General features: G+C 42.9%; 1 protein-coding gene across 1 annotated transcript; it reads right to left on the bottom strand.

Moving 5' to 3' along the window:
* Nucleotides 1-342: 342 nt before the first annotated feature.
* LOC129811786 (cell division cycle 5-like protein) lies at nt 343-21,953 on the bottom strand. Its single transcript, XM_055863395.1, has 19 exons — nt 21,747-21,953; nt 16,133-16,236; nt 15,822-15,983; nt 15,608-15,735; nt 15,402-15,501; nt 15,058-15,184; nt 14,889-14,980; nt 14,047-14,191; nt 13,686-13,880; nt 10,542-10,690; nt 10,283-10,451; nt 10,042-10,206; nt 9,882-9,962; nt 9,636-9,770; nt 9,460-9,564; nt 1,406-1,603; nt 1,222-1,284; nt 952-1,101; nt 343-818 (listed from the first exon to the last, which is right to left on the bottom strand). Exons 1-19 carry the CDS (start codon nt 21,789-21,791, stop codon nt 711-713), a joined length of 2,421 nt encoding a protein of 806 aa, XP_055719370.1. The 5' UTR covers nt 21,792-21,953; the 3' UTR covers nt 343-710.
* Nucleotides 21,954-22,415: the final 462 nt, after the last annotated feature.

The raw sequence follows: 22,415 nt of genomic DNA, 5'->3' as shown, positions 1-22,415 counted from the left end.
CTTCAACACTTCTGTGACTGTATCAAAATGGATTATCATCCAATAGCCCTTTGACAGAGGAATGCAGACTGCTAAGAACAAATGTCTCTAGGTATTTCATGGGTGCTGAAGTAAGTTCAACTGGGCACAAAGGTCACATCTCGTGACCTAGGGCCTAGTTTCTTTAGCACAGACAGGTACAATTACTGAGCTCTTTCAAAGCAGGAATGTAGTTATTAGAACAGTTCCTGGCGCATGTTTTCAACACACAGCTAACAGTCATGAATAAGAGTGAACACGGTCAGTCAGGAATTTTAAATTTAACATCAACCTGTCACCATGGGACAAACACCAAACGAGAAATCAGTTTTGTATTGATCTCTTTTATTCCAATGACAAGATTCCAATGTCCTCTGATCACTAGTCAGAGGACAGACTGACACTAGGTAACTACTTAGCATGCTCACAGCACTGGGCCATGACATCAAAACATAGAGGCGGAGTTAGAATAGTTAATTCACTTGCATGTCTTTTTAACTTTGGAAAATAAAAAGCAAATCAGCACAATATTTTTTTCTCACAGATTTGCTGAGGGAGACGAGGGTAGCTATGATCCTGTGCATTAGCAGACACCTCCAGCAGCGTGTGTGCATTTACTCAATGTGTTTTATAGTATGTGTTTGTCTTATGTGTTTGGTGTGTCTAGTAAGCACGTATGGTGTATGTATGTGTTAGAATTTGGCAGACAGCAGAGCTTCCTTCTCCAGCAGCAGGTCTCCATATCTCTGTTGCAGCTCCTTCTCTCTCTCCTGCTGTCTCTCCACATCCTCCCTTAGAGCCTAGACAGAATGAGAAAATTAAGTCCATTAAACAACTTCACATGCCTCCAGTTTTTGTCAGCTGCTGTGTGTGTGTGTGTACGTAACCCGATGTTTGTGTGATATGGCCGGGTGTGTGCGTGAATATGTGTACCTCTTGTCTGCGGGGTATAGCTGTGTCTTCTTGTTTCTTCAGCTCAGTGAAGGTGTGGAGCTCTGTAGCTGCCTGCTCAACCTGCTCCCACAGTTCACCATGCTGCTTCAGTAGGCCTACAGCACGGGACTGGTACCCTCCTAGTAACACCTACACACACATCATATAACTGCTCTCACAGATCACCATTATGCTTCAGTAGGCCTAGAGCACACACATGGTTCTGTTTAGAAACACACAGAAAGAGTATAGGTGTATATATATATTCACCTTGAGACGGCGCTCCAGACGAGCAGCACGGCGGGCCTCACATGTCATATGGCCTCGGTTTATCTAGGAATACACAGATTCACACATCATAAACACACACATTCACTTTCAGACACTTCATAATATAAGCCACCTATGAATCAGCAGCTTCTAGTGTATAAAGAACGTGTGTGCATGGTCTAACCTCCAGTTTCTTCTCCAGGGAGTCTATTCTGTCCTTCTTGGAGGCCAGGTTGGCCCTGGTGTAGCGGCTCTGGGCGGAGAGGTACAGCACCTGGCCGTAACACTCCTCCCACACCTGGCTGTAGGCCTCCATGGACAGGTCCCCGTGACCCATACCTGCCCTCACCACCTCCATCTCCTGGCTCAGCAACTCACTGGCCTGGGGTGAGGGGAGAAGACACATTTGATCATTTATGCATTTCAAGCAAATTTTCACATTGCGTGGATAGGGCTGTGGTGGTCATGACATTTTGTCAACCGGTTATTGTCATGCAAATAGACAGTTTCACGGTAATTGTCCATTAAAATCAACAAACATGTTTAGCATCTCAAGGCCTCCACGCATACAAACCACCGATGCAAGCCTTTGGAATATCTACATTTAAAAAAAGTTAATTTAATATACACCATCACAATAAATCCATTATTTTTTAGGCATGTCTAAAGCAACATAAGAAAATGTATTTCAGAAGAACCGAATACGAGTTGGCCTACTGTTTGTTATCTGGTTATCCCATAGGCTGTAGGCTTGTTCATTTAGCAGGCAAGATATAAAGTATAAGTCCCGTGCTATTAATTAATTTAAAAAATAATATAAGTGAACTTTGAATTTTGTAAAATAGAAAGGATATTTTTTCCCATTTCGGAGTGAGTGCGCATATGCCTTGCCTCGGGCTTCACACCCTGTTCTCTCATCAAGTGATCACATTTTCACCCATCAGACTATTCTCTAACACTAAATGTCAAATTTGTTTCGATTTAGAAGGGCCCATTATCAAATGGGTAGGAACAAGGGCAGGGGGAAAAAAATACATGTCATCTCTAGGCACTCGATTCCGGTTTTAGAACTGAAGAGCTGAGAAATTAATATACAGTGAGCTCCATAAGTATTGGGACAGTGACACATTTTTTATTGTTTGGCTCTGTACACCAACACTTTGGTTTTGAAATTATACAATGACTGAGGTTAACGTGCAAACTGTCAGCTTTAATTTGAGTGTATTTTCATCCATACCGGGTGAACCATTTAGAAATTACAGCATTTTTGTACGTAGTCCCTCCATTTTAGGGGACCAAAAGTATTGGGACAAATTAACGTCTATTAAAGCAAATAGTTATTATTTGGTCCCATATTCATAGCACGCAATGACTAGATCAAGCGTGTGACTCAACAAATTTGTTGAATGCATTTGCTGCTTGTCTTGGTTGTGTTTCAGATTATTTCGTGCCTAATAGAAATGGTAAATAATGTATTATGTAATTTGAGTCACTTTTATTGTAATTAAGAATAGAATGTTTCTAACCACTTCTACATTAATGTGGATGCTACCATGATGAGTGAGAAAGTTAGAGGCATAAATACCATACCGCCCAAAAAATGCTAACCTCCCCTGCTATTGTAAAGGAGAGAGTTTAGCATGTCTTGGGGGTATGATATTTGTGCATGTAACTTTCTCACTCATTATTATTCACGATTCATTAAGGACTACCGGTACCCTTAATCATGGTAGCATCCACATTGTAGAAGTGTTTAGAAACATATTCTATTCTTATTTACAATAAAATTTACTCCAAAATGGCAATACATTATTTATAATTAATTGCTACAAAATAAAATAATCTGAAACTAAAACAAACAGCAAATGCATCCTAAAAATTTGTAGAGTCACAAGCTTGATGTAATCATTGCATGCTAGGAATACGGGACCAAATAATTAACTTTTGATCACTTTAATATACACAAGTGAATTTGTTTGACTACTTTTGGACTACGTACAAAAAGTGCTGTAATTCCTACACGTTTCACCCCATATGGATTGAAATACACTCAAATTAAAGCTGACAGTGAACTTCAATCTCAGTCATTGTATCATTTCAAATCCAAAGTGCTGGAGTACAGAGCCCAACCAAAAAATGTGTCACTGTCCCAATACTTTTGGAGCTCACTGTAGTAGCAGCTGGAACCCCCTCTTTCTAGTGGCAATCATCAAAACTCTGCTTTCACACAGGATTGCAAGAACACTTATTTCACTTCACGCATCAACCACTGTTTGAGGAGCATGCAGCCTCTCGCTGCACGACAGGTGATATTCTGTCATGGGCTCTCCAACCATGTTCCTGCAACTACCCAGTGCGTAATTTGGGAAACCAAGTGAAATCTGTTCTGGAACATCGATAGCATTTTTTAAATGAACTAGGCAAGTCAGTTAAGAACAAATTCTTATTTACAATGACGGCCTACCGGGGAACAGTGGGTTAACTGTCTTGTTCAGCAGCAGAACAACAGATTTTTACTTTGTCAGCTCAGGGATTCGATCCAGCAGCCTTTCGGTTACTGGCCAAACGCTCTAACCACTACGCACCTGCTGCCTAGTAACACGTCTTCACAATGAAACATTTAATTAACCCATTGACATCTCCGCGCACTCGAGAAAGGAATTAAGGAGCGAGAGGAGATGGAAATGCAGTGATGAGATATTCTTTAGCCAAAGTTAATGGGGTCAGCCTTTTAACTATGAAAATTATGAAAAGACTGGAAAACCTGGACCCATACAAATCAGCTGGGCTTGACAATCGGGACCCCCTATTTCTGAAACTGTCCGCCGCCATTGTCGCACCCCCTATTATCAGCCTGTTCAACCTCTCCTTCGTATCATCTGAGATCCCCAAGGATTGGAAAGCTGCCGCGGTCATCACCCTCTTCAAAGGGGGAGACACCCTGGACCCAAACTGTTACAGACCTATATCCATCCTGCCCTGCCTATCTAAGGTCTTCGATAGCCAAGTCAACAAACAGATCACTGACCATCTCGAATCCCACCGTACCTTCTCTGCTGTGCAATCCGGTTTCCGAGCCGGTCACGGGTGCACCTCAGCCACGCTCAAGGTACTAAACGATATCATAACCGCCATCGATAAAAGACAGTACTGTGCAGCCGTCTTCGTCGACCTGGCCAAGGCTTTCGACTCTGTCAATCACCATATTCTTATCGGCAGACTCAGTAGCCTCGGTTTTTCTAATGACTGCCTTGCCTGGTTCACCAACTACTTTGCAGACAGAGTTCAGTGTGTCAAATCGGAGGGCATGTTGTCCGGTCCTCTGGCAGTCTCTGTGGGGGTACCACAGGGTTCAATTCTCGGGCCGACTCTTTTCTCTGTATATATCAATGATGTTGCTCTTGCTGCGGGCGATTCCCTGATCCACCTCTACGCAGAAGACACAATTCTGTATACTTCTGGCCCTTCCTTGCACACTGTGCTATCTAACCTCCAAACGAGCTTCAATGCCATACAACACTCCTTCCGTGGCCTCCAACTGCTCTTAAACGCTAGTAAAACCAAATGCATGCTTTTCAACCGTTCGCTGCCTGCACCCACACGCCCGACTAGCATCACCACCCTGGACGGTTCCGACCTAGAATATGTGGACATCTATAAGTACCTAGGTGTCTGGCTAGACTGTAAACTCTCCTTCCAGACTCATATCAAACATCTCCAATCCAAAATCAAATCTAGAGTCGGCTTTCTATTTCGCAACAAAGCCTCCTTCACTCACGCCGCCAAACTTACCCTAGTAAAACTGACTATCCTACCGATCCTCGACTTCGGCGATGTCATCTACAAAATAGCTTCCAATACTCCACTCAGCAAACTGGATGCAGTTTATCACAGTGCCATCCGTTTTGTTACTAAAGCACCTTATACGACCCACCACTGCGACCTGTATGCCCTAGTCGGCTGGCCCTCGCTACATGTTCGTCGTCAGACCCACTGGCTCCAGGTCATCTACAAGGCTATGCTAGGTAAAGTGCCGCCTTATCTCAGTTCACTGGTCACGATGGCTACACCCACCCGTAGCACGCGCTCCAGCAGGTGTATCTCACTGATCATCCCTAAAGCCAAAACCTCATTTGGACGCCTTTCCTTCCAGTTCTCTGCTGCCTGCGACTGGAACGAATTGCAAAAATCTCTGAAGTTGGAGACTTTTATCTCCCTCAACAACTTTAAACATCTGCTATCCGAGCAGCTAACCGATCGCTGCAGCTGTACATAGTCCATCGGTATATAGCCCACCCAATTTACCTACCTCACCCCCCATACTGCTTTTATTTATTTACTTTCCTGCTCTTTTGCACACCAGTATCTCTACTTGCACATGATCATCTGATGATTTATCACTCCAGTGTTAATCTGCTAAATTGTAATTATTCGATTTATTGCCTACCTCCTCATGCCTTTTGCACACATTGTATATAGATTCTCTTTTGTTCTACCATGTTATTGACTTGTTTATCGTTTACTCCATGTGTAACTCTGTGTTGTTGTCTGTTCACACTGCTATGCTTTATCTTGGCCAGGTTGCAGTTGCAAATGAGAACTTGTTCTCAACTAGCCTACCTGGTTAAATAAAGGTGAAATAAAAAAAAATGTAAAAAATCACTATAATTGTAGGCCAACTCTGTAAGCCGCCCTGCACAATCAATAAACCAACAGCATTGCCTAGGCCTATACGTTCTCTCCCATACTCAAGGATAGAAAGTTTGGAGTGTAGCATAAAGTAACAGACGGTAGGCAATTATGGTCACAGCTATGGAAACTTAGGACACTAAAGAGGCCTTTCTACTGACTCTGAAAAACACAAAAAGAAAGATGCCCAGGTTCACACAGATGAGCAGGGACCGTGCCTTAGGCATGCTGCAAGGAGACATGAGAACTGCAGATGTGGCCAGGGCAATAAATTGCCATGTCCGTACTGTAAGACGCCTAAGACAGCGCTACAGGGAGACAGGACGGACAGCTGATCGTCCTCACAGTGGCAGACCACGTGTAACAAACACCTGCACAGGATCGGTACATCCAAACATCACACCTGCGGGACAGGTACACGATAGCAACAACAACTGCCTGAGTTACACCAGGAACGCACAATCCCTCCATCAGTGCTCAGACTGTCCGCAATAGGCTGAGAGAGGCTGGACTGAGGGCTTGTAGGCCTGTTGTAAGGCAGGTCCTCACTAGACATCACCGGCAACAACGTCACATATGGGCACAAACCCACCGTCGCTGGACCATACAGGACTGGCAAAAAGTGCTCTTCACTGACGAGTCACGGTTGTCTCACCAGGGGTGGTCGGATTCGCGTTTATCGTCGCAGGCAATCTCAACACTGTGCATTACAGGGAAGACATCCTCCTCCCTCATGTGGTACCCTTCCTGCAGGCTCATCCTGACATGACCCTCCAGCATGACAATGCCACCAGCCATACTGCTCATTCTGTGCGTGATTTCCTGCAAGACAGGAATGTCCGTGTTCTGCCATGGCCAGCGAAGAGCCCGGATCTCAATCCAATTGAGCACATCTGGGACCTGTTGGATCGGAGGGTGAGGGCTAGGGCCATTCAACCCAGAAATGTCTGGGAACTTGCAGGTGCCTTGGTGGAAGAGTGGGGTAACATCTTACAGCAAGAACTGGCAAATCTGGTACAGTCCATGAGGAAGAGATGCACTGCAGTACTTAATGCAGCTGGTGGCCACACCAAATACTGACTGTTACTTTTGATTTTGACCCCTCCCTTTGTTCAGGGACACATTATTGAATTTCTGTTAGTCACATGTCTGTGGAACTTGTTCAGTTTGTGTCTCATTTGTTGAATCTTATGTTCATTCAAATATTTACACGTTAATTTTGCTGAAAATAAATGCAGTTGACAGTGAGAGGACGTTTCTTTTTTTGCTGAGTTTATGTACCCCACACATACAGTTGAGAGAATGCCAAGAGTGTGCAAAGCTGTTAAGGCAAAGGGTGGCTACTTTGAAGGATCTGAAATATATTTTGATTTGTTCACTTTTTGGGTTACTATATGATTTCATGTGTGTTATTTCATAGTTTTGATGTCTCTACTATTATTTGCTGCTGCTTGACAAAAAAAACTAATCGACCAGTCGACTAATTGGGGTGAACCCTACTACTAGTACACACATACATGTTGTGTTGTAGATATATGTTGTGATGTGAAATGTAATCTAATGTTTTTAATTGTATATAACTGCCTACATTTTTCTGGACCCCAGGAAGAGTCAGTGCTGACTTGGCAGCTGCTAATGGGGCTCCATAATAAATACATATCTAATGTAAGAGTCTTATTTTGAATGGTTTTTTAAAAACAACTTTACTTTAACTTTGTATTTTAATCCCACTTTGTAACAATATTCAGAAAAGTCAAGGTGTGAATATTTTCTGAAGGCACTGGATAGCGAAAAACTAATATGCATATGGGTGTTCTACTTTCAATTTCTTAAATGCTTTGAATTAATCATTACCTTAGAAAGCACTGTCCATTTTGTTGTTTGGCTTTGAAACAACATCCACACTTTTCTTCAAATTGATCATCTAAATTGGTTTAGATTTTTTTTTATCCTCCTATGTAGTAAATTTCTTTCTATTTTCATTGTTTATTTGGGGGGGGGGGGGGGTCCATGTGAAGCACATTGCATGTCTGAAATGAGATGCATAAATAATGCTTGATTTGATCATGGTGAGATAAAATAAAAGTTGCCTAATGGTGAGTTTTAAAAGCATGATTCTCTTTTGATATGCGTTTGTGATGTTCAATTGCATTTGCATTGATGTCAGAGTGGTTAGAGGGACAATAGAGCTTTGAGTATGAGGCCATTAGAACCTGATGATCTTTAGCGAGTTGGGTACTATTAATGTCCGGAGTGCATAAGAAAAGATAACCGTGACTCAGCGGTCACTTGGAATTTGACTGTGGTCACCGCAATAGCCCGATGCGTGGACAATGAAGTTATTGTACTCTATCTAGACAGTGTCCACCTTTCCTATTCATTTTAGGATTGAGGCATACTAGAATAGATGAAAACACAGCTGATGAAGACTAGGGGTGTGGAAACATTGCCATACTCGTAATCATATGCATAAATTGACAGTTAATAGTCGGATCGGATTTTGTACCCTAACCCACATCTGTGCTTCGACACAATCCTGTCTCTGAGCTCCAAGGACAATTCCTTCGACCTCATGGCTTGGTTTTAGCTCTGACATGCACTGTCAACTGTGGGACCTTTATATAGACAGGTGTGTGCCTTTTCCAAGTCATGTCCAAGCAATTGAATTTACCACAGGTGGACTCCAAGTTGTAGAAACATCAAGGATGATCAATGGAAACAGGATGCACCTGAGCTCAATTTCAAGTCTCATAGCAAAGGGTCTAAATACTTGTGTAAATAACGTATGTTTTTTTTGGTTTATAAATTTGCAAACATTTCTAAAAACCCGTTTTTGCTTTGTCATTATGGGGTATTGTGTGAGGGACCTTTTTTTATTTAATCAATTTTAGAAAAAAGGCTGTAATGAAGGGGAAGGAGTCTGAATACTTGCCGAATGCACTGTAGATGTTGGCAAAATATCTCACTGCAAAAAAGATGCATATTAGGAGAAGCACGTGGAGGGGTATGTGTGTCCTAAACTGGCAGTGGGCAGCCAAGCGCGCATTGGTTTAATCTTTTTCCCTACCCTTGCTCTGCATGTTAAATATTATGCACATTAATAGCAAACCTGCTCGCCATGTCATTTAGCAGGCATAAGCAATCTAAATGATCAGACCAAAAACATGCAAGGAAAACCGATCAGGTAAAATTATGAAGCAAGTGGACGTGAAATACAGCTTCACTATCCAAATCAGAGCAGCAGGATGAACTTACAGCCAACACTTCTCTTTACAGACAGCCAGTTGAGTTATTTAGACTACATAGAACCTCGCACATGACTGACTGACATGAGAAAAATGCGTGCTGGCACCCGAAATTTACTTTCCCCCCAATAACAGATAATTACCAAAAATACTCTGATAATAGTTTTCAGAAAATTTCCCATATCCGTTACGATACTTGTTTTGCAACACTACTCAACACACCCCTAATGAAGACCATTGCGATGAAGTAAAAACCGGTTGGGCAACACTGGCTAATAGGTGTGTGTGTGTGTCTTTGTTTTACCTGTGCCAGATCCTCATTGCTGATTGGCTGGTAGGGGTGTCTGTCCAGGTGGGCGATGTGTTCTGCGTTGTTGGAGGTGGAGGAAGGCCCTCGTTGTTTGCTGCGCTGTGGTTGGATAAACAAAGAATGTCACTTCTGCCCCAAATGCAGCCCTGTGTGTGTACGTATACACATACCTGTTGGTTGGCTGGTGGGTGGTGTAGACAGTCAAAGTGCAGCATGGTGATCATCTCCTTCTTGATCATCTCCTCAGCCTGCTGCAGCTCTGACAGAGGATCTGTTCCCATTGGACGTAGGATGGACTCATTCACCTACACAATTTTGCATTAGTATTGTCGCTAATGTCAGGGCCGGGAAGGGGAGAAGGTGATGCACTGGAACTCGGTGTGTGTGAGACAGTGTGTCACTGTGTGTGTGCATACCTCTGATGGTCTGGGTAAAGTCCTCTGTACAGCAGTGTGTCTCAGCTTCAGCTCTTTCTCCCTTTCTACGTCCCGAGCAGCCTGCAACACACACACACAGACATAGGTAGGATAGTCTACAGTAGGGCTTTATGAGATGTATGCATGCGTTACAGTATACCTGTTTGCGTAGCTCTATCTCCGAGGCATCCTCTATGTATCCGGTCTCGGTCTCCATTTCCTCCAGTTGAGTCTCTGCGTTTTCTGGTAGAACAATCTCAAAGTCATTCTTGGGGACTGGCAGCGACATCAGACCCAGCTTCAGCTGCTCCCTCGACTCTCGTTGCTACACACACACATAAAACAGTTATACACACAAACACATACAAAACAGTAGCCAACTCAAAAATAGTTTTTGTTACCAGATGTTTAGCGTAGGCAGGGTCTGCTAGTTGTTCCTCAGTATTGATGTTGAGTTTGTCTCGTAGAGGGGTGCGTCCCGGGGTTACTCCAGGGGTAACAGTACCGGGTCCTTTAGGGGTTAAACCTCCCTGGGGGGTCATACTGCCCTCTGACCCCGGACCAGGGGTTCTACAACAACAACAGTGTGTCAATAGCCTGTCAGGGTGTGTGTGTGTGCGTGCGTGTGTGTGTGTGTGTGTGGATGGCTCACGTGTGTACCTGAAAGGTGTGGTCAGTACAGTATTAGGTGTCTGTACTGCCTGTCTTTGGGGTGTGACTCCTGAGAAGTCACTCTGGTGGAGAGGAGTGTTCAGACCTCCTTTCAGAGGAGTGTCTACATTAGTTAGAGCCATCAGGTTCTGGGCCTCCTAGAGAGAGAGAGAGAGAGAGAGAGAGAGAGAGATACAGGTAACTGCCAAAATAAAGGAAACACTTGAATAAATGAGGGATACAAAGTATTGAAAGCAGGTCATGCCACACAATTGTGGTTCCTGAGTTAATTAAGAATGGAACATTCCCTCATGCTTAGAGACATGTATAAAAATGCCCAGCTGGCCATTATTTTGACTACCATGGCTAGAAGATATCTGAGTGATAGAGGGTCTCAAATGAGCATAGGGTGTTTAAAGGGTGTGTGTCTCAGTCACCAGATGTCAACTCAATTGAACACTTATGGGAGATTCTGAAGTGGCGCCTGAGACAGCGTTTTACACCACCATCAACAAAACACCAAATTAAGGAATTTCTCGTGGAAGAATGGTGTCGCATCCCTCCAATGCGACTATTCCCAAACTGGGGTGCGCGCAATGCCGTCGGGTGTACACCAAATATAAATGTGGTTCACATTTTCAAACAGTCCATTTAGATTTTCCAACGGGGCTATACATTTGGGTGATGATTTTTCGCCTGAGTAGCCTCGTTTCACTGGCAAAAAATTTATTAAACCATCTAGTGTTCAGCGAAATAACAAAGTCAAATACAGGTAGCCTAGTCAAATAATGAACATCCAATCACATTAACCGTTATTCTCTTGCGGGAATTCCACTAATGGTCGGTATGTAGCCAAACGTAGCTGCTGCTCCTTCCGTTTGCTCGAAAACAATGCCAATTTGAAAAATAAGCCACAGGAGTTTGAGCGAGAATTAAGACGACTTTCGAGTAGTAAGACATGTATGAAATCAACAGATACCATTAATAAAAAGGGGCTAGAAGCGTCTTTTATGGTGAGCTACCAAGTGGCTAGGACAGGCAAGCCCCATACTATTGTGGAGGACTTAATTATTCCTGCTGCCGCAGATATGGCTGGGACAATGCTGGGGGAAAAGGCAAAAATACAGACAATACCTTCATCAAACACTGTTTCACAACGCATCAGTGACATGGCAGGAGATGTTTTGAAACAATTACTGCTTCGCATACAAGCCGGTGAAATCTATGTGTTACAGCTGGATGAGTCAGACGTGGCGGGCCTGGCACATGTCCGTTACGTTTATGGGGGGGTCAATTAAGTAAGACATACTCTTCCGCAAACCAGGACAACAGGAGAGGATTATTTAAGTACTGGACAGCTTTGTGACATCAAATGGACGTGGTATCTGTACTGATCGCGCATAAGCCATGACAGGGAGAGTGGTAAGCAATTGCCACTTGGGTACACTGCAGCATTCACGAGAGGCTCTTGCTGCCAAGGGAATGCCTGACAGCTTGAAAGACGTTTTGGACACTAACAAAGTTAACCATTTTCACTGTAAAGCAAGGCCCCTGAACTCTGTATTTTCTGCATTATGCAATGATATGGGCACCGACCATGTAACGCTTTTACAACATACAGAAGTGCGCTGGTTATCAAGGGGCAAAGTATTGCCACATTTTTTTAAATTGAGAAACGAGCATAAAGTTCTTTACTGACCATCATTTTCACTTGTCTGACCGCTTGCATGGTGACGAGTTTCTCACACGACTGGCCCATCTGGGTGATGTTTTTTTTCCCCTCACCTGAATTATCTGAATCTAGGATTACAGGGACTCTCCACAACTATAATTAATGTGCGGGACAAAATTGAGGCTACGATTAAGAAGTTGGAGCTCTTCTCTGTCTGCATTAACAAGGACAACACACAGGTCTTTTCATCACAATATTATTTTTTGTGTGCAAACGAACAAGCTTACAGACAATGTCAAATGTGATATAGCAAAACACCTGAGTCATCTGGGTACACAATTACGCAGGTGCTTTCCTGAAATGGACGACACAAACTGGATTCATTATCCCCTTCATGCCCTGCCTCCAGGCCACTTACCGAGATCTGAACAAGAAAGCCTCATCGAAATTGCAACAAGCAGTTCTGTGAAAATGTAATTTAATCAGAAGCCACTGCCAGATTTCTGGATAGGGCTGCGCTCAGAGTATCCTGCCTTAGAAAATCGCGCTTGTAAGACACTGATGCCCTATGCAACCACGTACCTATGAGTGGATTCTCAGCCCTCACTAGCATGAAAACTAAATAAAAGCACAGACTGTATGGAAAATGATTTAAGACAGACTCCAATACATCCAAACATTGCAGAGTTACGTGCATCCTTTGAAGCACACCCTGCTCATTAACCTGTGATGAGTTATTCACAATTTTCGCCGATCAAATGTATTTTTTTATTTAACAAGGCAAGTCAGTTAAGAACAAATTCTTATTTACAATGACAGCCTACCCCGGCCAAACCTGGGCCAATTGTGCACCGCCCTATGGGACTCCCAATCGCGGCCGGATGTGATTCAGCCTGGATTCGAACCAGGGACTGTAATGATGCCTCTTGCACTGAGATGCAGTACTTAAGACCGCTGCACCACTCGGAAGCCCACACAAATAAGGTTTTATATGTAAGATTGTTAAATAAAGAACAAAATTATTGCTTACTATTATTTGTGCCCTAGTCCTATAAGAGCTCGTTGTCACTTCCCACGAGCCGGGTTGTGACAAACTCACTCATGCTTATGTTTAATAAATGTATCGTATAGTGCCTGTGGCAGGCTTAGAGTGCCCTGACCCTGGTGCTAGAGGGGGTACACAGTTGGAAGTTGAACGTTTGAAGGGGTATGGGACTATAAAAAGTTTGGGAACCACTGCTCAAATAGATTTCCAGACATTTGTAGAATCTATGCCTAGGCGCATTGAAGCTGTTCTGGCAGCTCGTGGTGGACAAACACCCGATTAAGACATGTTGGGTGTTTCCTTTATTTTAGCAGTTACCTGTATGATGTCAAAGGTATTGTGTTGGCATTCATTTGATGTCATGACATTGTATGGTGAACAGCTTGCTTCATGTTATATCCCGAGAGACAGAAAAAGGGAGAGTGAATGTGTGTACCTGTAGTATCTTGTCCTGCGCAGCAGGGGTCTTGGGGGTGCGTAGCCCAGTTGCCATAGCACTGTTGGTGAGGCTGTATTCTGATAGGAGGGCTGAGGAGGCGGAGTTAGTGATCCCAGACTCCTCAGCGGTCTGACGAGCCACTTCACTGGCCTGGCCCAGCTTCACCACCTCCTCCAGCTCCGCATCAGAGATCTACACACACACACAGTGTCAGAAAGACACAGCGTCAAGATACACACACAACAGACAGTGTCAGACACACACACAACATCAGACACAGTCAAACTTCACTGGCCTGACCTAACTCCACCACTTCCTCTAGCTATTCATCAGAGATGAACACACACAGCAGTGTTACCTGCGGTGCAGGCAGCACCAGTTTGCTGCGTTTCTTGGTGAACTCTGCTACTCCGCTGGTCTGCAGGATGGCTGATGGAAGATCACTCTCCTTCTTCTTCTTGATCTTCTGTCTATCCCTCTTCCTCTCCTTCTCTTCCTTTTCACTGAGGACACAAATAATGTCAGACACACACAGGTCTCTCCTCTTCACATTCAAATGAAAAAAATATAAACTATGCACAGCCCAACCCACATCGCACGTAGCGTGACATGCTGACTACACCGGGCACACAACTGCATGTGCGTATCGATTTTGTCCATCCACACCAGACGCAATGAGAACATTCAGGTTGAAATATCAAAATGAACTCTGAACCAACTATATTCATTTGGGGACAGGTGGAAACACATGAAACATTTGTGGACATTTAGCTAGCTAGTTTGCTGTTGCTAGTTAATTTGTCCTGGGATATAAACATTGGGTTATTATTTCACCTGAAATGCACAAGATCCCCCTTTTCTTGGATCTTTGTAGAATTTTGACCCATATTTAGTCCAACAATTAATCCACAGATAAAAGGATAAACCAGGTTAGTTTCTATTAATCTCTTCTCCTTCAGTCTTCTTCAGACTTTATATGGCGGTTGGCAACCAACTTTAAAGGTGCATTACCACCACCAACTGGACTGGAGTGTGGATATCACGCGCTCCTAAAAACCAATGAGATGAGAAAGGCAGGAATTGCAGCACATGAAGCTTAAAAAGCCAGGCGCTATTTCATTAGGCTACGTAGACGCACCTAATGCGAGCGGTGTAAACAGCATGTTAGCCCAGAAGAGTTAGTGTGTTTGTGTGACTGACTTGCGTAGCTCTCCGTCCAGGTGTTGTTGTCGCAGGCGTTTGAAGTTTGGTTCCAGACCTTCGTAGAGCTCCATGCTGGTGTCATAGAATCCCTGGAATCATACTGAGCATTTAGCACCCAATAATACATCAATGTGTGTGAGATGTCTGCGTCTGTGTGATGTGTTACCTGAGAAGGCTTCTTCTCAAAAGGGATCTCAGCATTGTAGTCCACTCCTCTCTTCTTCTTCCTCTTCTTCTGGGCATTGATGCCTGCTGCCCTCAACTCCCTGCGCTTCTGTAGAGCAGCCAGACGTCTGGGAGGGGGAAAGAGGGCGTGTGTGTTTGTCAGGGTTGTACATTTTCTTTATTTGGCGGTAGCACAGAGCAAATTATGAAATGTCTGTCTGAAGGTTATGCTGAACGTTATGCAGCAAATGCCACAGCATAACAGTTTGCAACAATCACAAATCCTGCATTTGTTGTATTCACGACACAGCTCGATTGAAACACAGACGTGTGCAAAAGGTGTACCTGGCCTCCTCCAGCTGTTTCTCTCTGGCTTTCCTCTTAGCTTTCTTCCCCTGAGTGTTGGCCAGACGAGCTCTGGCCTCAGAAAGCATCTCCAGCTCATCTATACACACACACACAGTCAGGTATGGCTGGTTGTCTCATTTATTTATTTTTACCATTCAAAATGACAGCACAGCAATGACCCGAGGAAAAGTTGCACTGTGTACCTTCATCCATGTCCACAGGGTCAGGCCTAGCGGGCTTGGTTTCAGGGTTGGGGTCGATCTCACCAGGTTTCAGTTTCCTGGGATCGTCAGCTGTATCCTCCTCATTGTCCCTCTGAGCCGCTTTGTCGCTATACACACACACATCAAGAAAAAGTATGAGAACACTTCAATAAGTCTTCTCTGAACACAAAGAGAAAGTGTGTGCGTGTCTTACAGCAGGAACTCGTAGTGCTCCAGACACTGGGCAGCGGTGCGTCCTATGATAGGAGCAATGGTCCTCCACTGGGTCGGCATCAGCTTGGCCAGATGTAGTAGTTTCTCCTCTTCCTCTCTGGACCACTCAGTTTTCTTAATGCTGGGATCCAACCACTCATACCTACACACAAACAACAGATTAGACACACAAAGACCTCTTTAAAAAAACACACACACACAGAAACCACTCAGTCTTCTTTGATGTTGGGGCTCAGCTTCTAACGCCACACACACACACACACACACACACACACACACAGACAGACTGACCAGCGGGCCTTGCACTGTTTGGCAGACTTGCGGTGCAGCAGGGAGGCAATACGAGACCACTGGTTCTTCCCATATTTCATCACCGCCGCCTTCAGGATCTCATCCTGGGAGAAAGAGGGGGAGGGGCATTGTTTTATTGATTAATTCATTGTTTAATGATCACAGAGGGAAATTCACCTTCAACTGCAGACAAACTATTTTAAAAGACACAGCATAGACAGTGTTACAGGGATACTTTGTGATTTTGGCAATGAGACCCTTTATCTACTTCCCCAGATTCAGATGAATTTGTGGATGCTAATGCTTTCGTGAGCCGATGCCTGGAAGACTATGGGTAGATATATTTCCAGTCATTGCACTAAAGCTCTTGCACGCAGGTACATAAAAATGGTATCCACAAGTTCATCTGACTCTGGGGAAGTAGAGAAAGGGCCTACTAGCCAGTGTCAACGAGCTAAATTGAAGTTCAGCTAGCAAGCTACTTTTAGCAACACTAGTATATTTACACACTAGCGTGGCTCGTTAATGGGTTGCAATAAAGTGAACGGTCCACGGGAAGCCAGAAGTTAAATGACATAGTCCTGTGTAAATGTGGGCTATTCTTTGCGTGCTGAAATATGTAGATTTTGATAAAACTTAATTTTCTGTGAAGTCGGAACTCCAGTTAGTTCACACTAGTTGCCGCCCAAATCCATTGTAAATCGTTGAGTTTAGTCGTGTTGCTTACTCATTTGAAGTAGGCTATATTTGTCATTGCTAAAGCAACTTGTATTGTCCTAATGTTCCTCTCTTTGTAGCTATGTTTTTATTTTTACTGGTCAAGCAACAACTAAGCGAGCCAAATAAATCCTTTAGGTTGTACTTTATCTCTGACACTAGTACCGCTATTTCAGTCTCGGGAACAGTTATTTTTCATATCTTTTTTGGTTGCTCCCTTGTATTTCATGATGCGGCGTTGTATATTCTCCACAGGTTTTAAAGGTATGATTTTGAGCATATATGTTTAATCAGGGGCATTTGGAAATGCTAACAGACAAGGTCATGCACGAGCACAGCGAACAATTGGTATTTATCAATGGTTATTTTTTTAAACTATGCAAGCCAGTTAAGAGCAAATTCTTATTTACAATGACGGCCAACCCTAACCTGTACGACGGTAGGCCAATTGTGCGCCGCCCTATTGGACTCCCAATCAAGGCTGGATGTGATACAGCCTGGAATCGAACCAGGGTCTGTAGTGACGCCTCTAGCACTGAGACGCAGTGCCTTAGACCGCTGCGCCACCGGTAGGATTGTTTGATAAATTACACTTTTTCTATGCGTAGGACCATTCTAAATCCTGTTCGTAAGTAGCATTTTAAAATAGTTTATACACAATATTTATTTGACCTTTATTTAACTAGGCAAGTCAGTTAAGAACAAATTCTTATTTATAATGACGGCCTACAACATATTAAATTAATGCATTAGTGTTTAAGCATTCAGAAAAAAGTAAGTGATTCTTGAAGCACCATCTTTGAAACCATTAACACTTGTAGTCAATGCATTTACCAAGTGTGCCAAACTAAATGCACGTTCTCTGCTTTACACCCAGTTTGTAATTTTATAACACTTTTTGCAATACTGTAAACACAACTCACTGCTTTACACTCAGTTTGCAATTTAATAACACTTCCAGCAAAACTGTAAACACTGGTCTCTACATTACTAAACTATTTCACCAATTGCCTTTCCACATTGACACATGTGAGATCACTTTTGGTTAATGAGTTGACTTACAAATCAGAGCTTGAGCATTATAAATAGGCCACAGGTAAACATTTGGTTTGGACAACAATGGAGGCCAATATTGGACAGAGAGTAAAAGGGGTGATAACTAGAGGAGGACGAGGAGGTGGTGAAGTATTACGTGGAAGGAGAGGACGAGGAGTCAGGAACACAATAACCGATGAAATCAGAGCGAGTGTGTTTGACAACGTTGTCAACCATGGGATGAGCATGAGGGAAGCTGGGCAAAGGGTCCAACCAAACCTGAGCCGCTACACTGTTGCAGGTATCATCCGGAAATGTTGAAATGAGAACCGGTAAGTAACTGCAAGTACTGTCGTCTTACTGGTACAGTAATATGTAAGGTACTTTCATAATGACAAGGATCTATCACTAAAACCATTCAAATGTTTTTACAGACCTACAAGAAAACCAGTATCTGGTGGAAGAGGTCGACTTTTCACCTCAGAGCAGGAGACACACATTGTAAATATGGTCATTCCAAATAACTGCATCAGACTCAGAGAACTGCAGGACCACATAATCGTAGATAATACCACATTCCAAAACGTCAACAGAGTGAGTCTCTCTGCACTGTCTCGTCTACTGAAACACAATAGAATTAGGATGAAGCAGCTGTACAGAGTCCCTTTCAAAAGAAACTCAGACCGTGTAAAACAGATATGAATATGTGCAGGTAAGCTATACTATCCTATCATTGGTACTGGATCTGGAAGTGTATGGTGCTACATCATATTGACTGAACCCTGTCTTTTCGTACTGTGCTACATTGTTTTGTCTCTTTCAGAGAGTCATGGAGCTAAAAGCAGATGCAGTGCATTATGAGCTAATATATGTGGACGAGGCAGGTTTCAACCTTGCAAAAACAAGGGGACGTGGCAGAAATATCATGGGACACCGTGCAACATCAACATCCCGGGACTTGGTGGCAACATAACATCATGCAATCCTAGGCTAATACAACACTGCACACATTATCACATTTCTGGATAGCCTCCACAACAGACTAATCCCTAATCACCAGGGGCCAGAGCAGCCCAGGTACATTATCATCTGGGACAATGTTAGTTTCCAACGGGCTGCTGTGGTCCGCAATTGGTTAACAGGTCACCCACTTTTCATCACACTCAATCTCCCCCCATACTCTCCGTCCTTGAATCCGATTGAAGAATTATTCTCTGCATGGCGTTGGAAGGTGTCTGATCGCCAGCTCCACCAACGCATACCCCTTCTACAGGCAATGGAGGAGGCTTGTGGAGACATTGATTAGGGGTCATGCCAGGCCTGGATACGGCACTCCAGGCGATACCTTCCACGCTGCCTAGCTCAAGACAACGTCGCATGTGATATGGATGAAGTCTTATGGCCAGACCCACAAAGATGGTAGAGATGTAGCAACAAAAAAAAAAAAAAATTTTTCTAGCACAAATGTTTTTGCTTTCTTCTACTACGCTTGTTGTTGGTTGAGGAGTGTTGGAACATTGAGATTTATTTTAACTTTTTCCCCTTATACGTATTTGATAGTATGTTATGTTCGGAATACACATCCATACTTACACATTTGGATACCTGTGTGTATGTGTGTTTACTACATGCATGACAAAACTTTATTGCAAGCTGCTATGCCCTGTACACAGAAAAAGCAAAAGCCACAAGTGTTTTTCATTTATACTATCAGTGCATAGTTGGTGCTTTGTTTGCTTATTCAAATGATGATTTGTGTGTACTATATTGACGCAAAAATACAACTTTTTAAAAGAGTTTGAAGAGTTTTGCAAGAATTGTTTGCTTTTGCAAAAGATGTATAATGTTTGGTGTACGGTTCTGTGGTTAGTGTGTAGAGTTTGGAAAAATAGCCTATAGTTTCGAAGATAGTGCCTAAGCAATCAGAAAAAAATGTATTCAATGAGGCCCCTGGAATGGAGGTTTTTATTCTAGGCGTTCAGATATTTCAACGTCTACCCTATAGACGATAATAGGCTAAACAGATAACTCGTGCTTGGCTGCCAAATGTATAGGTGTCCCCATAATATTTAAATTGGGGAAGTGTGATTATAATCATTATTTTAGCACTCAATGGTAGAGATCATTACTGATCAAAAAGCCCACCATCTGGCTAATTTGAGCTGCTGAACCATATTTGCAACACTTGGATGAGAAAGTGAATGATCCATTTCCAAAAAGTTTAACTCAGTGGAGAATTGGTGATCTATTGACTAGGACGGGGTTTCCCAACTGGTGCACATGGGCGAATATTTTTACTTGGCCCCCAAAGTTGTTGGGGGGGGGGGGGGGGGGGGGGGGGGGCATAAAGACTAAAAACAGCAGCAAATCAGCTCCAAGTGATTTTCTCTCAGGAAATCAGTTCAAAAGTATTCCCACGCATAATAGAGATATGTGAGCGTATACACATGTATGCAAGGTTTGAAATTATTATGATTTAGTCAAATATTATGTTTGGGCTTCATGCGTTAAATTATTTGTAATTATGTTCCAGCCCCCTGACCAGCCGCCCAAGAAAAAAAAAAACATCCCGTGGCTTAATCTAGTTGATGATCTCTGGCCTAGAATAATAACAGCCAGAGTTTCATTAAATAAGCTTTAGGCACCATACTTTTTATTGCACATTTACTGCCTAATTAAACTGATTCATTTGGGGATGTTTAACATCAATAAATATTTTTATATTCGTTTTATTTAACTAGGCAAGTCAGTTAAAAACAAATTCTTATTTACAATGACAGACTACACCAGCCAAACCCGGACGACGCTGGGCCAATTGTGCACCACCCTATGGGACGGTTGTGATACAGCCTGGAATCGAACCAGGGTGTCTGTAGTGACGCCTCAAGCACTGAGATGCAGTGCCTTAGACCGTTGCGCCAAATTAACTGGCACAATGTAGAATATGTTAACCATTCTCATTGATAGGCTAATATATACTTTAATATTCTTTTGGTAAATCAAGACATTGCGAGATACAGTTTACCGAGATATAGCTTATGCACTCTGTTCCAACCATCTATCCCTAATTTCCCTCCCTCGTGGGCTCGCCTGCTCTCTCTCTCTTTGCTAAGAAAGATGCTAGTGTGTGTTCAACTTTTGGTAAATTGCGTGTAGAATAGCCTACTCATTTATATCCCCTACTTTAGTGACTTGCGAGAAATTGCAAGCCAAGCTATTGCGAAATACAGCTTTTGATGACCAATGCACGGTTCTGACCGTCTGGCTGGTGACCGACCTGCCTGCCTACCTATGCCTAACTGTGCCCCTCCCCTATCCAGCTCGCTCTTTCTTTGCTATGTAAAATGTAAGAGTTTGTTCTCGGAAGTAGTTTGAGGCAAAATACTCCGTCTCCATTGTTGCAAAAATACTAAATCTTTGGAGTTGATTCCTAGCGGGACGGAAACTTCACACAAATAAATGGGAGTAGATTGGGAATCGATTATTTTGTTAAATCTTCATCAACCGTCCGGACCACCAGCAACATTTTATTTCACTTCTGGCACCGCGGACTCTTCAGTTTTTTCCCAACCATATTACGAGCAACGCTAGTGTGTAAATAACATTAAATACACCAGCTATAAACAGCTAACGTTACTAGCTAGCTACCTTAAACTAGCTAATGTTGTTAACTAGCTAGTTGACTAGCCAACTAACGTGATCCAGTGAATTACAGGATGTTAAGTAGCTAAATCAATACATTTACATCAATACATGGTAGCTAGTTAACCTAGCGTAAGAGTTGACTACCTATCTAAAAGTATTTGAATATTAGTTGGAACCTAGCTAACAGCACACCGTAGCGTTAGCCATGCCAACTTACCTCGGTGTTTCGCCATACACCCCCCTTGATCATGATACGCGGCATCTTGGCTGTTGTGTGTTGCTACCCTTCAGGTAGTAATTATAAAGAAACAACTAAGATATCACAAAATAAAATAATACGAAGAGTTGGACAAAATGTTTAACTACGATACACGAACGCGTTATGTTTTCAACATGGACAGAAATGCAATATGGCGGACACCGGAAGTGCGCAAAGTATTGTGGCTCCATAAAAATATAATAACTAGATTGTTCCTGCATAGAGTCACATATAATTTTTTATTTTATTCAGGACCTCTACTGCCTATTTTCGACTCTTACTCTAGTCACTAGTGTATACACCCGTATCAGACAGTACATTCCTTTCACTTATGTTAAACTAGGGCAACCTGTAATCAGCGATTGACATAACATAGTAAAGGTAAATCGGTGACCTCCATTTAGTGTGATACGTTACGTTTCGTATGATGCATTAATTTGTTTCTGTCCATCATCCATTTAGTATATTATGTTACGAATTACTATTTGTATGATGTTACAAATTACAATTTGTACAATTTATTACGAATTTGCAATGCGTAGGGTATGTTACGAAATCCAATTTGTTGTGGCTAACGTTAGCTAGGTGGGTAACGTTAGCTAGGTTCGGGGTTAAGGCTAGGGGGTT

This window comes from Salvelinus fontinalis, chromosome 15 (genome assembly GCF_029448725.1).
Source record: "Salvelinus fontinalis isolate EN_2023a chromosome 15, ASM2944872v1, whole genome shotgun sequence".
In the NCBI taxonomy this organism is placed as follows: domain Eukaryota; kingdom Metazoa; phylum Chordata; class Actinopteri; order Salmoniformes; family Salmonidae; genus Salvelinus; species Salvelinus fontinalis.
Note: the sequence above shows the minus strand (reverse complement) of the source record. Positions and strands in the feature narration are given on the sequence as shown.

What these genes read in the sequence shown, in the direction of transcription:
- LOC129811786 (XM_055863395.1), bottom strand. Translation starts at nt 21,791, where the DNA reads ATGCCGCGTATCATGATCAAGGGGGGTGTATGGCGAAACACCGAG. An exon ending in ACCCACCAGCCAACCAACAG is followed by an intron (nt 9,565 to 9,635) that starts GTATGTGTATAC and finishes ATCCAACCACAG; the next exon opens with CGCAGCAAACAACGAGGGCC. An exon ending in CCCTGGAGAAGAAACTGGAG is followed by an intron (nt 1,285 to 1,405) that starts GTTAGACCATGC and finishes GTGTATTCCTAG; the next exon opens with ATAAACCGAGGCCATATGAC.